The following is a 20,852-nucleotide window of genomic DNA, read 5'->3' as shown; positions in this document are numbered from 1 at the left end:
TTTTTTTTCTCAGCATGTCTGTTTGTGTCTCTCATGCAGCACATTGAATCTTGGTTGAGCTCTAGCAATGACCATGAGAGAGAGAGAGCTGTCACTGCCACCGCTCACATCCTGGCTAACTTCCTGGATAACCTGACTGTCAAGGTATACACAGAGACACACACAGACATATACACATCGGCCTGTTTGTCTTGTGGGTTTGTTTTCTAACTACACAGTTTCACTTAAAGAATCACAGACGGCCACTTCCGTAAAGGTCCTAAGTGTAATATTATTCTCACTCTCTCAGACGTAACCAAAGAAAACAAAATGTGATGCATCCTCAGTTACAAATTTCATTCCTTATGTAAAAATATATTTAGTGTTAGAATCCTTCTGTGCATTTCTCTATTTTTAAACCTGTGTATCCCTGTTCTAGAACATGGTCTCTTTCCACAACCTCGGAGCTCTGCTGGGTCGACTGTCTCCTCGATGTTCTGACCCTAATCTTGCTGTGCGCACTGCTGCTGTCGACTGTATTTACACTCTGCTTTATATACAGCTACGCTATGAAGGTACAAAGATAGTGAGCCCTTACTGTGTTTTAAAGGTTTATTTTGGGGCTTTTTTGCTTTTATTTGGAGAGGACAGGACAGTGAAGTTTGATTTCTTTTTGGGATTTTTTGTCTTTTATCAATTATACTTACAGACATAAGACATTTAGGGAGTCTGCATCGTTGTACTTGTTATTTTGACTTTGTTCTTCAATATCATCTTGCTGTCTCTGTGTTTAGGTTTCTCCTTGGACTATAAGGATGAAGCTGTGGACAGTCTGTTACCCCTGAAAGACCAGCTTGAAAACCCAGACCACTCAGTTTTATACAAGACCTGCTCTGACCTCACCAAGGTAGACCTTAAGCCTGACCCAGCAGCATGGCTGTCTTTGGAATGATCGTAAAAATGAGCTTTGGTATTAGTTTATAGTGTTCTTTATGATTGCATTCGCCATAATTGTAAATCAAAGGTAAACATATCTTTTCCTGTATGTGTGTCAGGTGATGAGTAAGCGTCTGCCTCACGAGCAGCTCTCTACCTTGGTGTTCATGCTGTTTGAAGGACTCGTCGACAGTCAGGCAAACTGCTGCAGAGCGTCATCTGTCATCCTGAACACTCTGCTGAAGAACAGAGGGGGAGGACTTCAGGAGCAGGTAAAAAAAAAGCACACCAAGCACACTCGAGCTTCAACTCTTTGATGACTGCCGTAAATTAACTTCTATCATTTGCAAAAAGACAGCAGCTGTACTTGACTACAGATATCTTTCTCTGTGTCTGTGTTGCCTGTATGATTTTTTCATATGTGTTTTAGGTTCCAGAGATGTTGGAGGTGCTTCATTCCCGTCTGCAGAGCATCACTGAGGAGCAGGTAGGAGCAGTAATACAAGAAAGAGCACAGTATTGTTCCATTTTTTTTGTTTTGATGTTCTAAATACCGAGGACCTAAAGGCTTAGTTTTATCTTACTTAGTAACCCCATAATTTTCAACTATTGGTAGCTAATGTCAAACTGCATACATTTAATAAAGTCACATTGAAAGAACGTCTCTTTGTGCCTAGGTGAGAGTGGCAGCAGGACAGACGGTACTCATCCTGGCTTCTCAGCATCTTCAGACTGTGATCAACGCACTCATAAACCAACCACTCCCCTATGACAGGTATTTATCCACATCTTATAACTTAAAAAGGTATCTCAACATAGCCACAGAAGGTTTCAACAATTTAATACTTCATTATTCAAATTAATAGTTATCATTTAATTGTTTTCAGTTGCTTATGCAATTTCTCATGTCTCTTTGAGCAAGTAGATTTTTTCATTGATGGAGACTAAACTTTTTTCTCTCCCCTGTCCAGCTGGATCAGCGAGATGTGGATGGCCTTGGGGGCAGATCCCATTGTAGCCAATCAGATCATTGAGATGGTGATGGAGAAGCTCGTCATCATGCCGCCGTATGTAGACAAGAAAGAGTCGATGATGAGAGGAGGGATGACAAAGATGGCCACCAGTCAGCCTCTAGCTGTAAGTCATGAAGACGCGATGTCAGTAAATACAGTGTGTCTTTGAGATTCTAGAAAGTATTAATCAAACATGATTACATTTGATTACAGATGATTTTAGAATTATAAAACAATTTCATGAAAAGGCTGAATTTGAATAACAAGTTCCCAAAACAGTTGTAGGGTCGTCTTTTTTTTCTATTCACAACACACCACAAAGTGTGCAGCATAATAACATTGCATATTAGGACAGGTTAACCTTGTTTAATTAACTTCAGTATTTGTAATTTCAAGGAATACACCCAAAAAAAATTAAAATGAAATTTAAAAAATAAAATCTCACAAAGACTGCCTTGTGCATGGCACTCAGGGTACTGAGGTCAAATGGTTGCATTGTTTTTCTTTCCACATCTTTTGTTATGTTTGTCATCCTTAAAGCTTGTAAAAATGTAACCCTAGTGAGGAGGGCAAAAAGGATGGAGTAAACTATTGTAGATCTATTGTAAAGATAAAGGAAGAAGAAAAAGGGCTACCATTTGACATCACTACCCAGAGTGCAACAGTGGTAGCTAGCATGTGAATTAATTTTTGTAATATTTTCAAACTGTAGAAATCTCATGTTTCTTTGTACAGCAGACATATAAAAGACACAAGTGTTAATCTAGTAAAATGGACAGCTCTCAAAAATGCAGGTTTCTCTTTACCATGTATATATATGTGACTAGATGTTCCTTGTCTCCAGATGACGTGCGGACTCAAAGAGCTTTTATTAAATGGTCAAAGTCAGGAGCCAGCAGTCAGCATGTTTCCTCAGCTCTTCTCCTGTCTCACTGTCAGACTGGGAGCAAGTGTCGGGGTCTGTGCACCAAAAGATAACAATAAAAACGCCTCCTCTGTCCATGTAGCAGGGTGAGTTTCTTGACCACTTTATCCCCTTCAAAAAGTTATGATGAGGCAACTGCACAAATAAATTACAACTTAAAACTGTGTTTGCTGACAGGTTTTTGGGTATTGTCTTTTTGTGTTTCAGGGTAGCCGCTGATGCACTTCGAATCTTGTTAGCACGAGCCCAATTAGATGAAGTGATGAAGAGGCTGGATGAAGATAACGCCTGGGAAGCAATGAAGGAACAAAATACACACATCAGTGGAGTTACTCTTCTGGCACGGTATACACAGAAAGGAAAAACTTCATCAGTTCTCCCTCAGATTTAAAACAGAAATTTAGTCAACATAAATGCTGGTACTTTCCATCTCAATGAAGCTTCAACAAGTTTCTACCAAATAGGTCATTATTCTGGATGTAAATATATATGATTAGTATCAGAGACTGAAAGAGGAGCTCAGAAATGTTAAGCTCACCCTATGGAAGAATAAATGAGGGATCTTAATTCAAATCCTTTCTTTTTCTGTCTCCCTGAACTATTAAAACAGTGCTTTTAAGAATTCATCCGTTGTTTTAAACTCACATTAATGAGGGTGTGTTTTTTTTTGTCTGCAGGGCGATGGCGAAGCATGCAGGTCCCAGGTTGCCCGCCATTGTGGAGTGTCTGTGTCCCTCTCTGAACAACATCTACGAATGTCAGAGAATCACTGTCACAGCTTTCTTTTCTGAGGTGACGCATAATGAGATATTTCATCATAGATCTGTCCTTTTTATTCTTCATGCTTTAGAAAAGTCAAACCAAGTTTTTATGTCTAAAGCCGCATGTAAATCACAAAGGGCAGGGATCATCGACTGCATTTGTACAAGGGCCAGGTTTTTCCTTGATGGATGCTTTGGGGGCCGGACTTTCCAATAAAACTTAATTAAGAGATATTTTGGTCTAATTATCATACTTTAAAATATTTTATTTTATTTCAAATGTATGCCATTTTTAGCCTCTAAAAGTAAGATCAGTCCCTTTACCGTAGCCAGCCACAAGGGGGCGATTGAGATATTTTTGCTGAATGCATCGGGGCTGTTATGTTCTCCATTACTGAGTTTGATGCTAATATGGTGTGCCCTGATTGGAGAAAAACCTGTGCAAGAATAAGGTTTTTAGTTTTGATTGTCAGGCAAGAAAACGATTGAAGGCCGAAAGAAAGAAAGAAGAAACCATCTTTTTAATCAAGGATGAACTCAGAATATGTGTAAGCATGCATCCAAATTAGTAGATTTCTATAAAATGGATCAAACATTTTACCAATATGGACAACTTTTATCAATAATTGTTTTGGGTTTTTTTTAGCTGTAGGGAATGTAGAAAAGGTACCTTATATACATCAACTTATTTTGCTCTGCATATTTCTGAATTTAATAATGTTCTGGGGGTATGGGGGGCCCGATGTGGCCCCGGGGCACCAGTTGATGATCACTGACACAGTGATTTAGAACTGATGAAAATGCTGTCAGATTATGAGAATATTTTCAGCTTGACAGATCAAGAGAGTGAAATGAGTTTTATTTTGTTGTAATTTTCTCTACGCAGCTCTTAAACCACCATGTAGTGACGGAGCTGATGCTGATAGATGTCTTAATGAACAACATGATGGAGAGGATATCAGATCCTTGCTGTACTGTCCGTATGTTGGCTGTGCGGGGACTGGGCAATATAGCTGAGGGATCACCTGAGAAGGTACAACACTGACCAGTGCACTAATGAATAAACAATCACTTCAGTATGCAGAACAGCTGCAAGATGACTTAATTTTTTTTGTCCCTTATGGCGCTTCTCCTATTTACTACTTTTTCACAAACTCACCTTCCTCTCCAACCAGGTGAATAAGTATGCAAAGGAGCTGCTGGCAGCCATGAGCTCAGGCATGGAGGAGAAAGATGATCCAGGTAAACTGTCACCAAGGTTGTTTTCCATGCAGAAAATTGTAGCTAGATTAGTCATGTCCTGATTTATCACAGTTGTTTTTAAAGTTCAAGGTCTGCCTATGTGGAGTTCCCTCCACCACACCCATTATTTTATAATTCAGCATGCTCAGTGCCGTCCTAAAACTGCTTTCATCGATAGAAATGTTCTTTTCCTCTGAACTTCCTGCAGGTAAACTGATTACGCTCGAAGCTATGTCGGGCCTTTCTAAAGTCCTCCTCTATCTGGACAAGAAGAACGTCCATTTACTGGTGGTTTACATCTTCATGAAAATAAAACCTTTCCTGGAAAGTGTAAGCTGAATTTACATCTTTTTAGGAGCAATGATAAAATTTGGTCTAGTTGTTTCACTCACAGATACACATAAACTACTAAACTTTGTGTCTCTATGCTCATTCAGGACAATGATGAGATCCGCTGTGCCTCCATCCATCTGATGGGAAACCTGTCCAAGTTTGGCTCAGGAGAGGCCGTGTTCAAAGATCAGATCCACAATGTTCTGGTCAGCTTGCTGTTACACCTGGTAGATCCAAACCCACAGGTGGTCAAGGTGCAGAAGATTTATTTGTAATACAGCATTTTTTATTTATTGTAGACTAATTTTAGAGATTCATACAAATATATGTCTGTCTGTGCAGGCTTGTAAGTATGCGATGCGGGTTTGTGCTCCTGTGGTGGGCTCAGAGCAGATCACGGCCATGTTTCAGAATCACCTCCATGAAGACAAGAGCTTGCACTATGGAGAGTTCATTAACGACCTCACAAAGTACCTGGTGAGAAACACAGAGACACAGGAACAGTCACGTATAAACATTGTGGATTAAGGGGAGTTGTGTACCGTCTTAAAAACAGAATTTTTCAGATGTTCTTTCTTAATTTAGTTTAATTTGAATTTCTGCTGATTTGTTGCTTTTTTCATGCAAAATTTTGAAACAATGCATTTGCAATCTAGTTAAACGCTTTCAAAGTAGCACAAAATATATATATATATATATTTTTTTTTTAAATAGAATATGCTCATAATGATGCCTCAGTTTATTTCTATTCTCAAAATAGTTACATTTTGACCCAAATAGTAGATGTGATCTCTTGTTTGATGCTTTGTGTGTGTTTTTGTGGTTCAAAGATTCAGGATTTTCCTGGCATGTTGAACTTTTATCACATCTCAGTTATCCAGTTCTTCAAAAGCAACTGGCACGAAGTCCGAGCAGGAGCAGCCATGTTTATTGGTAAGACTACAGCATTCTTTAATCTATATCATATTACACTGGGATCTTAATCCTGCATCTGCAGTCTCAAAACATTTCTATATAAATTACTGTAACAACTAGTCATGTTTTTGTTGCATGCTTCATTAATATCCATAACATTATTCCTATTTTTATTTTTTTACAGTACAATACCCTGTTTGAATGTTTTCCTTTCTTTGTTTATACCGGATGGGCACACAATACCCTGTGGTGTGTTTAAAAAGCACTGCAGCTCAGTTCTGTATGGTAGGATACACATTTATTTGCATTTCCATCAACAAAAGTTGGAAAGGGTCCTAAAACAACCAATCTGTACCATCCTACTATTTTTGGAACCTCTGCTGTTTAGTCCGACCCTAAGGCAGGAGTAAGACTTACTGTAGTACATTCATTTGTCAAGAGTTGTCACTTTTCATGCAACAGGATAGTAACTAGGGCATAAGACAGATCTCTATGGTGTAAACTGGGATTAGAAGCTAACCTTTTTGCCAATCTACAGACGTCCCCTTGTGTATCTATCCCTTCCAGAACATCTCTAATCCAGGCACAAAACACAATGTCTTCATACAGCTTTAATACTACATATCCACATTGCTAAATCCATGATAATGTGACTATTTATTACCTTTTTTGTGATGAAAAATTATGAGTGTTGCTATCAGTCCTCTATTTTCACCAGAATTAAAAGACAACAACTGTCGGCCAAACTGTCCAGTTTTTCATTCTGTTGTTTTCTTGGCAGTTGTGACCAATCAGGGCCGGCCAAGGGTCAATAAGAGACAAGATAGTTATCTACTAGTTTGGAAAGGAAAAGGAATGGGCCTCTATGGCCCAATTAATGAAAAAATGATGTTTGTGCTCCTGAAATGGGTTAATGTGCATTTAACGCACTAGAATATCATGTGAGCCAGTTTGAATTGGTTTTATGGAGATAAATGATAGTGATAGTTTCTGTTGTGTGTTTGTCAGAATGCTGATATTTTTTCTCCCAATAGACGAGGCTTGTAGAAACTAAACGCAGATGTGAAAAGTCATGTTCATAGTTGATCTGCGTGTGAATTGTAAAATGTTTGTGAGATTCAGTTTTTGTTTTGTTTTTTTACTTGGTCTTTTACTTTTGATACATTCACCTGACATCCTTACAGCACACATATTCTGATAGTGGAGGTTGTCCAGAAGAAAATAGATGATTTAATTTGATTGTGCTTAAAGGGTTGAGATTCTACAGACATTTTTGCATAACAGTAGAGGCAGACCAAAAATAGAAAAAAAAACGTCTTTTTGTTGAATAGTTAGCAAAAAAATCTTTTTTTCTTATTTTTGTATGTATTTCTTATTAAGACTGAATCTCAATTGCTAAATTGGAAAAAAAAAACAAAAAGATTTTTTTCATTTCGTCCAGCCCAAGTAGTAACACACACTCAGAACACACCATGTATAAGTATCACATGGATTTCAAGAGAACAATTTCAAGCATGCGGTTTTGGCCCATAGACAACTCTAAAGGTGCAGGCATTATGTGTAGGTGATTTGTCTATCGCCATTCCTCTACACATCAACCCATCAAGAAGAGGGTATGAGAAGCTGTGGAAACACAGATAACATCATGGTGAACGGTATCCAAATGTTCGTCGGTGGGACAACTGGGCTTGATTGTGGTTCTTGATGTTCAGGAATCTCAACAAGGTTCAAGAACCTCAGTCAAGTCCAATAGCCCCATGGACGAAGATTTGGATAACCATGACCTGGATGAATTCAAACCTACACAGAAAAGGTTAACTGTGCAAAGCCGCACCAAAGTGTACATAACCACATCTGTCTGCTTGGTAAAAATGTAGCTTTAATACAGCACAGTCACATGCAGTTCACTTGATTGTCTTACGTATGTTGTTTAGTTTGTTGTCATCTATGTGCATCACTTTTTCTTTGTACCTGGTCTGTGAAAAACAATATTTCACAGCCGTATGCCTGATAGAACGGTGAAGTTGACTCGTCTTAATAGAACCTAACTGTTTGTTTGGACTTTCTCAGGGTTTCTGCTGGGGAATCTTTCAGAGGAGCATCTCTCCCACCTCAACATGGGAACCATCACTAAAGGTGAAAGACCAGTATAACATTGCATACACTCACCAAACTCTTTATTATCTCTAATGGTATACCCATTGATTTGCTCATTAATGCAAATATCTAATCATCCAGTAACACGTCAGCAACCAATGCATTTTGTTTTCTCAGTTTATCGAGTATCAGAATGGAGAAGAAAGATCATTTAAGTGACTTTGAACGTGCCATGGTTGTTGGAGATCTGGCAGGATTTTGTTCTCTTTATACCAAACTTTGATTTGATCATTCTAGTTTTGCAGCAGAAATTGAGACTAATCAGGGCAGGCAGGATTTTCTTTTATTGTCTTGTTTTAGTGAGCCTGTGTGAATTGTAGCCTCAATTTTCTGTTTTTTAGTAGACAAGAGTTGAGTGTTTGAGTCACTGTGGCCTTTCTGCTTGCTCAAACCAGTCTGGTCATTCTTTTCTAAACTTGGTCTTAACAAGGTGTTTTGGCCCAGAGAACTGCAGCTCTTTGGATATTTCTCTTATTTTGGACCCTTCCTTCTAAACCCTAGAGATGGCTGTGTGTAAAAATCCCAGCAGATAAGCAGTTTGTAAAAACCTGTCTGGTGCCAACAGCCGTGGCACATTTAAAGTCACTTAAACCCCCTTTATTCCTCATTCGGATGCTTAGTTTGAACTTGAGCAGATCATCTCGACCATGTCTGCATACCTAAATGCTGTAGTTGTAAGCTGTGTGATTGGCTGATAAGATATTTGTATTAATGAGCAGTTGTACCGGCATACCTAATGAAGAGGTGGGTTAGCGTAGATCAAAACATTAAATCAACTCTGCTTGTCATCTTATATTGACTGTTTTTTGTGTCTCTTCCTCCTCAGGTTTAGTGATGCTGCTCCAGGATCCAGATCCTGTGGTGAGAGCGAAGGCTGCTGAGGCCATGGGTCATTTCCACTGACACACTTAAAGACAAATACACACATCTCAGTAGATAACCACTACAAGAAAAGTAAAACCAACACCAAAAGAACCGGAGCCAGAGTAAAGTGAAACAGCCAAACTCAAAGATTCATCAATGTTATGATATCACTCAGAAAAAACACTATTAATAGACATTCATACACCCAAATGCACTTATATTAAGCTGTTAGAAGTTTTTGTGTAGCTTCTTTTAACTAAAGTACTTGAAAGAGAGTGTTAATTCTTGATTTTATGTTAGTGACCAAAGACTGTGCTCCTCTCCTCAGAAAGAAACGTGTGTAGCACTTAGAAATGTGTCAGTGTTACGATACCAGAGATATACTGTGGTGTACATATGAAACAAAACGTCCATCCTAGTGTTTATAATGTAAAACAGATTGAATGGAAGGTTAAAGTTTTTAGAGAGTAAATATAGTTTCTTCAGATAATACATATAGATGAAAATGACATTTTAAGTAAATAACAGCTTCAGTGTGCTTGTTTGTGTGTAATGTCATACCAGCATTTTGTGACTGTGGATGTCAGATTCTAGTTTCACATCATCAGTTTCAGAAATTAGGTACAGTGGGCCAGGTATTTAAAGATGTTTCTTTAGAAGAGCATGGTGTCTTTCTTTTCAAAACAGCTAGACATACGGTTCCTCCAGTAAGACTTCCAAATACACTAAAAAAGCCAAATGTAGGACAAAGACTGATGGTTACATTCAGGATATTCACTTACATATAGATAATAAAAGATATAATAAATAAATATTTGATTTTAGACCAACCTTTGGAGCTGTTTGACATGTGAACAGAGATTAGACCATAATATCCATTAACTGTACCTCTTTTTTAAGTCATTATGGCACTCAGTAAGTTTACATGCCCATACAAGTTATGACTACAGCCTGATTAGGGTTTTTAACTGAACTACTACTTTCCCTGTCCTAGTATGGAGGCTATGCTATGCTCTCTGCCGTTTCAGCTGCTGAGTAGCAGAAATCAGTAGGGATTAAACAGTAAAGAGCGTTATTTCAGATAAAAATTACTGTCTTTTTTTAAATAAGTGCATCTCGATGATTGGTCAGAAAAGATCTCCAGCTGATGAAATCATTTTATAGAAATGTTTGGAGTAGCAACAGTTTGTTCATAGAGATGCAAGATGAAGCTAGGCTATCACAATAGCTGCAGCAAACATTCAGTTATTGATAAATATGATATGAACCTTTCTCCATTATCCTTCCTCTTGCCTTAAAGGAATAAATAAATAAAGCAGCCTTTTTGAATTAACCTGATTTGTATTTGGTGAAATATTGAAGTGATTTCCATGAACGCTTCATGAAGTGAATGTATCTGACACTTTACAGTTTATACAATGTAATTTGAAAGTTTAGAGTTGTGAATTTTTCCCATTAGGAATAACATAAAGGTTGAACTAGATTAAGTAGACAGCCAGCGATGCTCGTCTTGTTTTAAAATACGCTACACCCAGGATTTTATAAACAGATTCAACAACCACAGACCAATCAGATATGTTAAAGTAAAACAAAGTAAACGAAACACTGAAATATGGAGATACGGCTTATCTAAAGCTTCATATTACCAAAACTTTTGATGTTTTATGTTAATTCAGTTTCATATCCATCACTGATGAACCAGGCTGATGTGTGCCTTTCATCTCTGCTTCAAGTACTTAAAAACAGGTCCATATAAATGTCCAGAAACATCATTTATGGCGACATATAAATGTCAACAGTCCACTGTGTCTTTAGGAAACTGTATGGATCCTGTCGAGTCCAAACATTCCTAATTTACAAGGACCTTAGTCGATTTTCTTCCCGTTTTCATCCGTTCCTGATTGAGCAGAATACTGTGTTTCAGACCATTTTGCCACTCAGCCCGGCTGAACAGTCATGTCGTGTGCTAAAAGTGATGTCAGTGCGTCCCCTCTACAAAGACGAGCAATAGCAATATGCCCCCTTTCAGATAGTTACGACTGGTCCTTGACACAGTTGACCTTGCTTACAAGGCCTGTGTTTATACCGGATGGGCACACAGTTGACCTTGCTGAGGACAACCAGATTTCAGGTATGCTTAGCACTTTTACTAGGGACACACACTGTCAGCCAGTTACACAGTTAAAGCTGGATCTCTTGGTAGTTGGCACCACAACCACAAGGCAGTTAAACTACTTTTTGACATTTTCAGACCCGCAATCCCAAACGCCTCATGTAAACTGTAACCCAGCCGCCCACCTGTGGCAGACCTGTGGCAGTCCTGTAGCTGTGATTATGGGGACTGCCCTGCTGCAGCAATGCTTTTTAATCCAATACAGTACCTTAGTGAAGTGATTGGATTCATAGCACCTTGCAGGAACAGGGCATCATAGGACTATTTTAATCTAAAAATGGGGATAAAGTTGTCCAGAGGCTGTGTAAGATTGCACTCACATATAAGAACCAAGATACACCGTCATTCATACTGCTCAACTTCTGGGTTGAATTGAGGTGTAAGCATGCAAGAATAAACTAATCTTCTAAATTTGAGAAATATGATTTAGTGCAATTCCAGCTGTGCAAACATGTTTGAATGTATTTCAAGAGTTCAGTTTTAGTCTGACATTCTCTTACTGCATGTAAATGTATTGACTGTTCTCATATCACTGCCACTGCGACATTCAAATGGTGACACAGGAAACCTCCCGTTATACTAAGTAATAATTACTTGTGTCTAGGTCAGACAGCCTCTGTGACTGCTCTGTTTCTTCCACACATATTCATTTTCACATCCTAGGTCACAGCAGCGCTCAGCCTTTTAATTATTTCAGCTGTAATAAACACAACAGCTACAAAACCATTTCAGATTGGGGACCAGTCCACCCCAGTAGAGCAGACCAGTTTGTTTCAGTGTGTTTACACAGATCAGGCCAGTGTAGCCGTGATTAAAAATGTGCCAAATGTTTCTAGACAGATATGAAACCAATATAAGATGCTCTTTTAGATTTGTTCTCTTATGTTGAATGCACTAAATGTTGTAATTATTCCATTATATGCTTGTACAGTCTTAAGCCTCTTATTATCGTGTAAATATTTATGAGTGTGAATACTGTAAGGATGTCTGTACTACATGTTACTTTATCAATATTCATTCACTCAAAGAGGAAACAGAAAAAAAAACATTTATCTGCCTTCTTATCATTCATTTGGAGACACAAAATCACATAAAGATTCAGAAGAAGAAAGCAATAATTAGTTGTAATGTTTTTATATTTCTGTTGCACTTTGGAGCTCTGCCTTACATCAGTGATGTTTAAACATACCTGGAGCTGATTGATTGGATGATTTAACTCTTAATTTCCTCACATGTTGAGAACATTTGATTTATTTTCCTTAGACCACTGAAAACAATCTGTTTGGTTCTTTTAATTGTTTCAGGAAACAAGAAGCCAGTGGTTTCCAAATTTCACAAATCAGTAGAGAAAATTGATCAGTGTATTAAATATGAAAGGCCTGCCTTTATGGGCTCATCGTTTTTGCACTTCAACGCTGTGGCTTGTTTTAGGGTGAATGTTAGATATTAATTCATGAGCATTTTCTTCTTTGTTCAAGCTGATATGAACTTTTTGTGATTGGTGTGATTTTTCATGTCATTGACTTGTTTTTTTAATATGTTGGATTTTTGTTATGAATGTCTCAGTATGAATGAAACATGAAGGTACGGCTCTTTATGTGAACGTTTGCATGTCACTGCTGTGTGTAAGTGGATCAGAGGAGAGTGTGTCTGATGGTAATCAGTGTATTTAAAATGAAGAAATAAAGAGATCCATCCAAATATACACAGAGCATGTTTATTGTTTTAAACTCTGTTGAAGTGTGCTTTTCTATAATTCCAGATGGGGGCAGTATACATGCAGAAATGTTTTGAAATTCAGCCTTTTGGGTAGCTGACCAAGAGATATTTTAGGCTGAACCTCAGGTGTACTTTATAGAAATACAATCATGAAATACAGTGGATGTAATTTAGTTGGGCCAATTTCATCACTGCTTATTGCTGGATTCTTTTTGCCTTTTAATTATGATCCCTTCCTTCCTAAATAGCCTCCATCACCCAGATGTTATCATTGTTGTTTCAATTCGTTTCCACAAATTAGCTTGTGTTTTTCCTTTTGATAAGGAGTCAGAAGTTTTGGGACAACTTTGGCACACTCGTTTGTCATGTTCAAATTTTCATATAAAATTTGCTGAACTGTCTGTCAATGGAGACCATTTCTGCTATCATTGTCATACTGAGTCTTTGATCATTTCAAATGATTTGCTCAGTTTGTTGAATGTTTTCAGGAGTTTTTGATGCACATGAGCATCCAGAAGATCCTCTCTGCCTTTACAAAATCTTTTCTGCCATTCAAACACATGCACGTATTCACAGTGTTTCCCATAAACCTCAGTTAATTTACCAAAAGATTCAGTGATGCTCAACATTTAAGCTAATTATTTTCAGACGCCTTTGGAAAAACATGCACTACAGTGAACAAAAGACATCACTTATTAAAACTTAAATCAGTTGTGCATGAATACCCAACCTTTAATATACAACACAGAGTGACTGTGAACCAAATGGTAACATGGCAAATAAAACAGACAAAAATGAACAGAAAAGGTGAAGAGGGGTTTAAAAGTGGCACAGATTGGTTTCAAAGGCAAAACTGGGTTAAAAGAGACAAAAAATTGTTTGAAAGTGGTGGAAAGAGGCAAAAACAGGCAGAAAAAGTGGGGAAAATGGTTACAACTGATAAAAATGGGTTTAAACTGGCAAAAACAGGTCACATCAAAAAGTGAAATGCAGTTAAGATAGGCAAAAATTGATGAAAGTGGTAAAAAGGGCTGAATAGTGACAACACTTGGTTAACAAAGATACCAGTAAGCAGAAAGTGGCAAAAATGGGCAGAAAAAGTTGTGGAGAGGGTTTAAAAGGGGCAAATTGGGCAGAAAATTAAATACATGGGCTTAGAAATGGGTAATAATGGATTAAAAGAGGCTAAAATGGGATTAAAAAGTAATGAAAGGCGATTTTGAAAGTATCAAACATTGGTTTCAGGGGGCAAAAATGGACCAAAACTGTCAAAAAAAAAGTGGCAAATAAAACAGGCAAAAATCAGCAGGAAAAGTGGTGAAAAGGGATTTAAAGTGGCACAAACTTCATGAAAATAATAACTGCCTGACACACTTTTTAGCTCCAAAATGGCATAAGTGTTAGTCAGGATGAATGCCAGCACCGCTACCACTAATCCAACACACATACATTGATCAGTCCCAACTGGTGATGGCTGTTCTCTGGGTTAGTCAGGGTCCCAGCAAAATGTGTGGGCAGGCCTGGATGCAAACATCGCCTGTGGAGTATTCTGTACTTGTCTAGATGTTGTAAAGGGATTCTCTTCATTAAGGAAATGACTCTGCGATCATTCATGTTAGTTATCTTCTGTGGTCTTCCAGGCTGTTTGATGTTGCTGAGCCTGACAGCACATTCTGTCTTTTTAACTAAATTGGCAACTCATAAAGAGCCATCTGTTTGATAGTTTTTCTCAGCCTAATTATGTTCTCCTTCACTTACACTGATGCCTTTTTGGGCTTCATAATGATAGCTCCACTTAAACAGCTACAAAATGCCAATTCAACACTTGAAACCATCTCCAGACCTTTTACCTGCTTCATTTGTCTTAAAGTTAGGAGGGAACAGACCACACCTGGCCATGAAACTGCTCCTCAGTGAACTGTCCAAATGCTTTTGTATCATTTTTCTACACTGATCTTTACTGTAGGGATTATATTTCAAATGATATTGTTATAATATATTATAATTTGCATATTTTGCTTCATACTACGGTGGCATGAATTGTCAAAAAGCTATGTTTATTATTTTAACAATATAAAGCTATTCAAGATCCCTAGGTGTTTTCAAAATACTGTAACGTTTATTTGAGCTATCATAGGACAGAATTTAATATTTTCATGAATTCATCAGCTCACAAATCTTTTTTCTAGGCTAGGCTAGCCTTTTTATTGTTTAGCTGTTGTATAAAATTAACATCCCACAAAGTGAACATTTTATCCTAAATATCGTCACTGCTCTGACCGTCCTCTGCCCTTGGCCTAGTACCTGCAACCAAATCAACAGTGTGAATTTTCACCACCACATCGCTTCCTCTTGAGTGATACTGCTTTAACGCATTCATTCTGTTTGTATGAAGCAGCATAGATCATTTATTTTGTTCTTTCATACACAGACTCATGCAAACCAGAACAAAGTGGGATGATTTACTTGGAAATGGAAATGTCTCCCTTTGTGTGCTATAGTAGCAGTGTACCCATGAGCTCTTATATATGAGCTTTTCATACAGATGGTGAACAAGACCATTGTTAGCTTGAGACAGGAGTATACGATCAACAGATATTCATCTTTGAGCTGTGTGTTGCTTTTGTTTGCCTTCGTGAGAGAGATGACCTTGTTTGTGTTTGTATCATACCTTTTTACATTCCTTTTGATCTACATGTTTCTGTTGCTGAGACTCAGATGAGCTCTTTTGTTTCTTTTTATTTGTTCTGCAGCCATCATGCATGTCCCTCTTTGAGTAATGGAGCTTAAAGAACAGAACATCTGTCTGTAAACATGTCTGATTATACACTCAGTGGATGTAAGAGCTAACTCATAAAAGGTTGATGGGTTTGACATGGCGGTCAGGACTTTTGATTGTGTTTTCACAGTGTGGGGCAGTGTGGTATGTAAATAAAGATTATTCTATTCATGGGTCAAATAGTGTTTTATTCATTCCCAGGGCAGAGCGGGAGGCATCTTTGCTTCACTTCACTCAAACATAATCTAACACAAAACTCTCTGTTTCTGTTTTCATCTAAAACATTTCCAGATTTGTCTGTATTACTTCATATCTTATTTATACAACGAATGAACAATCATTTTTCTGGCTATAATTTGTTTTTCGAAAGTCAAGCTTTGATTTGAAGACATATTCTCCACATTTCTGGTGCACTCAGCTATTTGTGGTAGATAATCCTTCACTTGGTGTCCACCGTTTAAGTCTCCTGCCTTAGATTTGTTTCACTTTGTGGCATAAAATCTGCAATATTAACCAAAAGTTAATCAAAGGTACATTGTATCATCTCAGGCGAGTATTTCCTCAGTTTCAGAGTTTTACAGCTTTATTTCTCTTCACAGGAGGATGGCTCTTCCATTGGTTTCTTTTGCTGCAGCACTCACTCTCACTAATGAGGACTCTCACAGATGGCTGATGATAATCTTGTCAAAGTTACGATGTGGTTCAGAGCCACTTCTGAAACAGGATTAGAATCAGTCAAATCCAGTTAATTCAAGAGATTGGCTCATTATGCCATCTCCCAAGTCAGGGAAAGTCTGTTAGAAACTGATGTATTATTCTGACTGTTTTATCAGTGAAGAGACCTTTATCAATCACGCCCAAGGCTAATGTGGATAGACACTCTCAGACAGACCAACAGACTTAAGGCTTTTGCACACAGTCATTCTTTTCTTTTTGTCCAAAATTGCTGCAGGTTTGGAAAGAAACACATGTTTGTACACTGACACCGACACCGTTTTTTTTTTCACATCCACAACCTCCAATTTCCACATACAAAGGCTGAGCTACAATTTGCCGGCGGAACTACATCATAACTATTATGGGAGATTTATGCTTAGATATGTAAAATGTACAAAAACTATACCGCAAATGTAAATTTGTACATGCTTTGTGCAACATCTTAAGCTTTAACTACCTCCAGGGAAGGTGGGGTCCCTGGTCTATGACACTGTTATTTTGGGGGTCACAGGCTGAAAAGTTTGGGAACCCCTGCTCTAGTCAGTCGGGGCAGTTCCACTACCCGCACTCCGACACATCCCTGAAGTTCCACACCAGTTCAGTGGAGATATGATGCAGGTCTGTTTTTGGTGTTGGCCACTGCCAAGCCGTCAACCCTTGTAGAGCAGATCGATCCAAACAGCTGGAAAACGTACAAAGTATCCGGCCAACTTCAAACACAATGCAAAGACTCCTGTAAACCATGTGCAAGGACTGTAAATCATCACTATACTAATATAACGTCTCATCCTGTAGTACAAGCAAAAGGTCATCAGGATGTAACTGGGTAACAGAGCAACAACAGCCCCATTGAAAAGTTATTTTTTGAGGTAAAAAGCCACAGAATTTTACATAAAACCGAAGATTCTTCGTAGCAAATATTAACCTCTTAACTTCCTAATGTACTCATCCATGGCAGAAGGAATAATGTCATGTTGAAATGAATGGAAAAATCAACCCCAAAAAAGGCAAAATACTATTCCTGCGTGAACTTGCAGTGCACCCGTCATCTCTGCACTCTTGTCACAGGCTGATCAGGGCTGTGCTGCATTGTGCAGCGCTAAAGACATGCTTCCAGTGTTTGTGGCCACTTACCTTTGGTCAGAGCAAAACTGTGGTGTTGCAGAGCGCAGTGCAACCATTGTATGTGAAAATTACAGGTAAGCAACATTTCATAAATAAAACTGCTAAAAAGCTTGGGGGTCCAATCGGTATTTAACTATGTATAGACACATTTTACAAGTAGTCAGACAAAGTGGCTCAATGGCGTCCTTAGCTTTACCTAAAGCTAACATAGCTGCACTAGCTACACAGTTAACATTACTATGTAAGCCAGTGTAGCTTTGTTAGCTTTATCAATGTGAGCTTTAGCAAACATAGCATGAGCTAATGTTATGCTACAATGGCTTACTTTATGTGAATAAAGTGTAGCTTTTTGAGATTTGCAAAAATTCAAAAGGTGTGCAGTCTTCAGCTACATTACCAAAAGATCATAGTTAACGTATCTTTAGCCTTAGCAATCGCTACGTTAGAGTGTTTTTAATGGAGGACAAGGTTTTCTTCTGTGAGCAGAAAGTTTACTCAGCTTTATAAAATGTTCTGTAATTAGGTTTTGCAGAGCAGGTTTTTTACTTTTAACTTTAGGTATCTTGACCCTTATTTTAAACTTTACCCTTACCCTAACTGTAAAAAATATATATTTTTGATTTTGTTTTGAAAGTTTTTGCATGTATTTCCATTCTGACAGGGACAGCATCTCACAGTTGTGGTCTGCGGTCTGCAGTGGGTTTATGCCCATCACCAAGAAGGGCACTTCTTGCATTGGACACTAGGAGGCATCAAGCGTATATTGTTTATACAGATGGACATCAGTCACATACATAATAATGAGGGGTTATACTGCAAGCAGATACCGAACAAAAATAAAATGATGGTACAGCCACAGTTTCCTCTTTACCTTAGACATCAGTGTCATCATAACCTGTTGGCTTCTGAGGCAAAGTTTTGAAGCCAAAGAGTTGTGTTTGCTATATGGGAATGCTGTCTTAAGTTAACTTCTGGTGAAACAGGCAAAGAGTAGGAGATGAAAACCACTACAATGTGCTCACCAATGGGTAAACTGAATCTGCCCTTAACCGAGCGTTGTCGGCTCTCTGATTAATCCCGAGTCCCCTCTCACAGCAACCATCACTGGACTACTCTTGGTTGGACAAACATGAACCTCAGCCAAGTTTTCTCAGAGTACCACAGTGAAATTGTGACCTTTAAAGGTACAATGTGTAAAATTTAGCATTTTAGCGACATCTAACGTTCAGATTTTAGAATGAGCCGATCTGTTACCAAAACGTCACATCACTAAGCGACAAGAGCTTGTGAAGACCAAAAAGGATCATGAGCCGGACATCAATCACAGCAGTGACGAGGTGAGGGTTTATTCATTCATTTTTGTAACCATTATTTTTATAGATTATAGGTCAGTCTTCTTCTCCACCTGCCTTCCAGGTAGCTTTCAGGACCGGCAAGCAGGTTCGTATTTAAAAATCAGGTTTCTCCCTTTCTGTCCCCAAAACATTGCCGTAGACAACTTGGCGGTTCGTTATGTCAGCCCCCGTGAGGGCGACCCGTGGTAATGTAAATTTAAAAAGCTTTTTTCTAATTTTGTGAAAAGAAAACGAAAGTTTAAAGGGTATGATTGTGCACTTATTTTAACATACTTCACATAGATATATAAACATTATATCCCATGTACACCGTTTCTGTTCGGCAAAATGCAGCCAAATTTTACACATTGTATTTTTAAGGTACCTTCAGTATAGTTAAAAGGTGTGCTCAGGGTGCTAAACAACTCCTGATATCCATGTTGTCCTAGAGTATTTTCATCCATTTTCTTAGAATGATGGTTGATTATGAAAAACAAAACAACAAAAACCACACTGAAAATTAAACCCACTGACATTCACAAAGAATGTTTGCATTGGCTAAAAGGTAATAGAAAATGTCAAAGGAATATCTTATGTTATATGTGACATACTGGTCATGTTAAGTAGCTATGATGTTATTTGATAGAGAACTTCACTTACTAATTTTATATGACTAATACCATAGTCAACATATAATACTGATGTTTCTATTCTAAACTGTTGGCTAAAATGAACTTACAACTTGCATTAACATTGGACAGATTAAAATGTATAACACATGATCTCTTTTTACAGAACAAGCTCTCTGTTGATGTTCCACAGGGGAGCTAACATTAACCAATATCAGTAGTAGCTGACATTTATACTATTTTAAGTAATTTTAACCCGTTTTTAGAGATTTCAAATTATCCTTAAACACCAACACATTAGCTAGCGCACTAGCATGCCAGCAGTACAATACCTGCTACGTCACCAATTTGGTGTTCATTGAGTGTGTAATGCGTCTATTGTTCCAAACTCAATTCAAAAGATGGTTTTAAAGATAAATTTAACAGTGCAAGTGCAATTTGTGCACTTATTCAATCAAAATATTTTGTATTTAGCAGGGTTGTAATGATCCATTGATATATATCGATACATCAATTGGTTGGTTAATTATCCAATTAGATCGATATAAAGTCAAAACATTGACTTACAATGTCACCCTTAAGCTAAGCTTTAATTTTGAAATTCCTCCTGCACACCTGTTGACAGTTTCCGCCCATCTGTGGTCCTAAACAAGCTAACAGTGGCAGCAGCAGCTGAGATAAAGAGGATATAAACTCCTCTCGGCTTTGTGGACATATTTCAGACAAAGACTACAGCAGGGTGGGGCTCTCGCCTTATTTTGTTAACTACATCTGATTTTTTTTTTTTTTTTATCAGTTTACAATCATCTTAAAAGGTCGTTTACAGGTATTAACCACTCTCCTCTCAGTTCAGCTGAAGTAAATGAAGCGTCATGAAATAGGTGATTTACACCCCCAGTATTTAGTGCAGAAGTATGGGACCCGCTGCTAGTCTAGAAAACAAAGTGGGCAAGGCTCAACAAAAGGTTAAGTTTACAAATATAGGCAGAATTTAAAAGTAATCATAACAGAAAGGTTATATAAATATGCAACCTTAAGAATATTAGTTATTGGTACCAAATTCAGTTTCTGTACCTGGCTGTAAACATGTTTATTTCTGCTGTAAAAACTGGATATTTAACATAAGTGTTAATGTGACATCTAGGGCTTTTGGAGTCAACCTCTAGTGGACACTTGAGGAACTGCACTTTTCTCCACACTGGCTTCATTTTTCAGCACTGGAGGTTGTATATTGACACCCTGTTAAACATT

At 38.0% G+C, this 20,852-nt stretch overlaps 1 protein-coding gene across 1 annotated transcript in view; it reads left to right on the top strand.

Moving 5' to 3' along the window:
• Positions 1-12,987, top strand: part of mroh1 (maestro heat-like repeat family member 1) — a 41,333-nt gene extending 28,346 nt beyond the window's left edge. Inside the window, exons 28-45 of the mRNA XM_041793119.1 lie at positions 40-144; positions 419-554; positions 774-886; positions 1,035-1,187; positions 1,346-1,402; positions 1,593-1,690; positions 1,887-2,052; positions 2,773-2,939; positions 3,061-3,198; positions 3,531-3,645; positions 4,501-4,647; positions 4,790-4,856; positions 5,065-5,186; positions 5,294-5,443; positions 5,532-5,666; positions 6,020-6,122; positions 8,175-8,240; positions 9,088-12,987. Coding sequence (XP_041649053.1) covers positions 40-144; positions 419-554; positions 774-886; positions 1,035-1,187; positions 1,346-1,402; positions 1,593-1,690; positions 1,887-2,052; positions 2,773-2,939; positions 3,061-3,198; positions 3,531-3,645; positions 4,501-4,647; positions 4,790-4,856; positions 5,065-5,186; positions 5,294-5,443; positions 5,532-5,666; positions 6,020-6,122; positions 8,175-8,240; positions 9,088-9,164 — 2,115 coding nt within the window. The 3' untranslated portion in view covers positions 9,165-12,987. The remainder of the gene's footprint in view (positions 1-39; positions 145-418; positions 555-773; positions 887-1,034; positions 1,188-1,345; positions 1,403-1,592; positions 1,691-1,886; positions 2,053-2,772; positions 2,940-3,060; positions 3,199-3,530; positions 3,646-4,500; positions 4,648-4,789; positions 4,857-5,064; positions 5,187-5,293; positions 5,444-5,531; positions 5,667-6,019; positions 6,123-8,174; positions 8,241-9,087) is intronic.
• The last annotated feature ends 7,865 nt before the right edge of the window (positions 12,988-20,852 follow it).

The sequence above is a fragment of the Cheilinus undulatus genome, linkage group 8 (genome assembly GCF_018320785.1).
Source record: "Cheilinus undulatus linkage group 8, ASM1832078v1, whole genome shotgun sequence".
NCBI classification, from domain to species: Eukaryota; Metazoa; Chordata; class Actinopteri; order Labriformes; family Labridae; genus Cheilinus; species Cheilinus undulatus.
The sequence above is the reverse complement of the archived record's forward strand: the minus strand, read 5'-3'. Positions and strand labels throughout refer to the sequence as shown.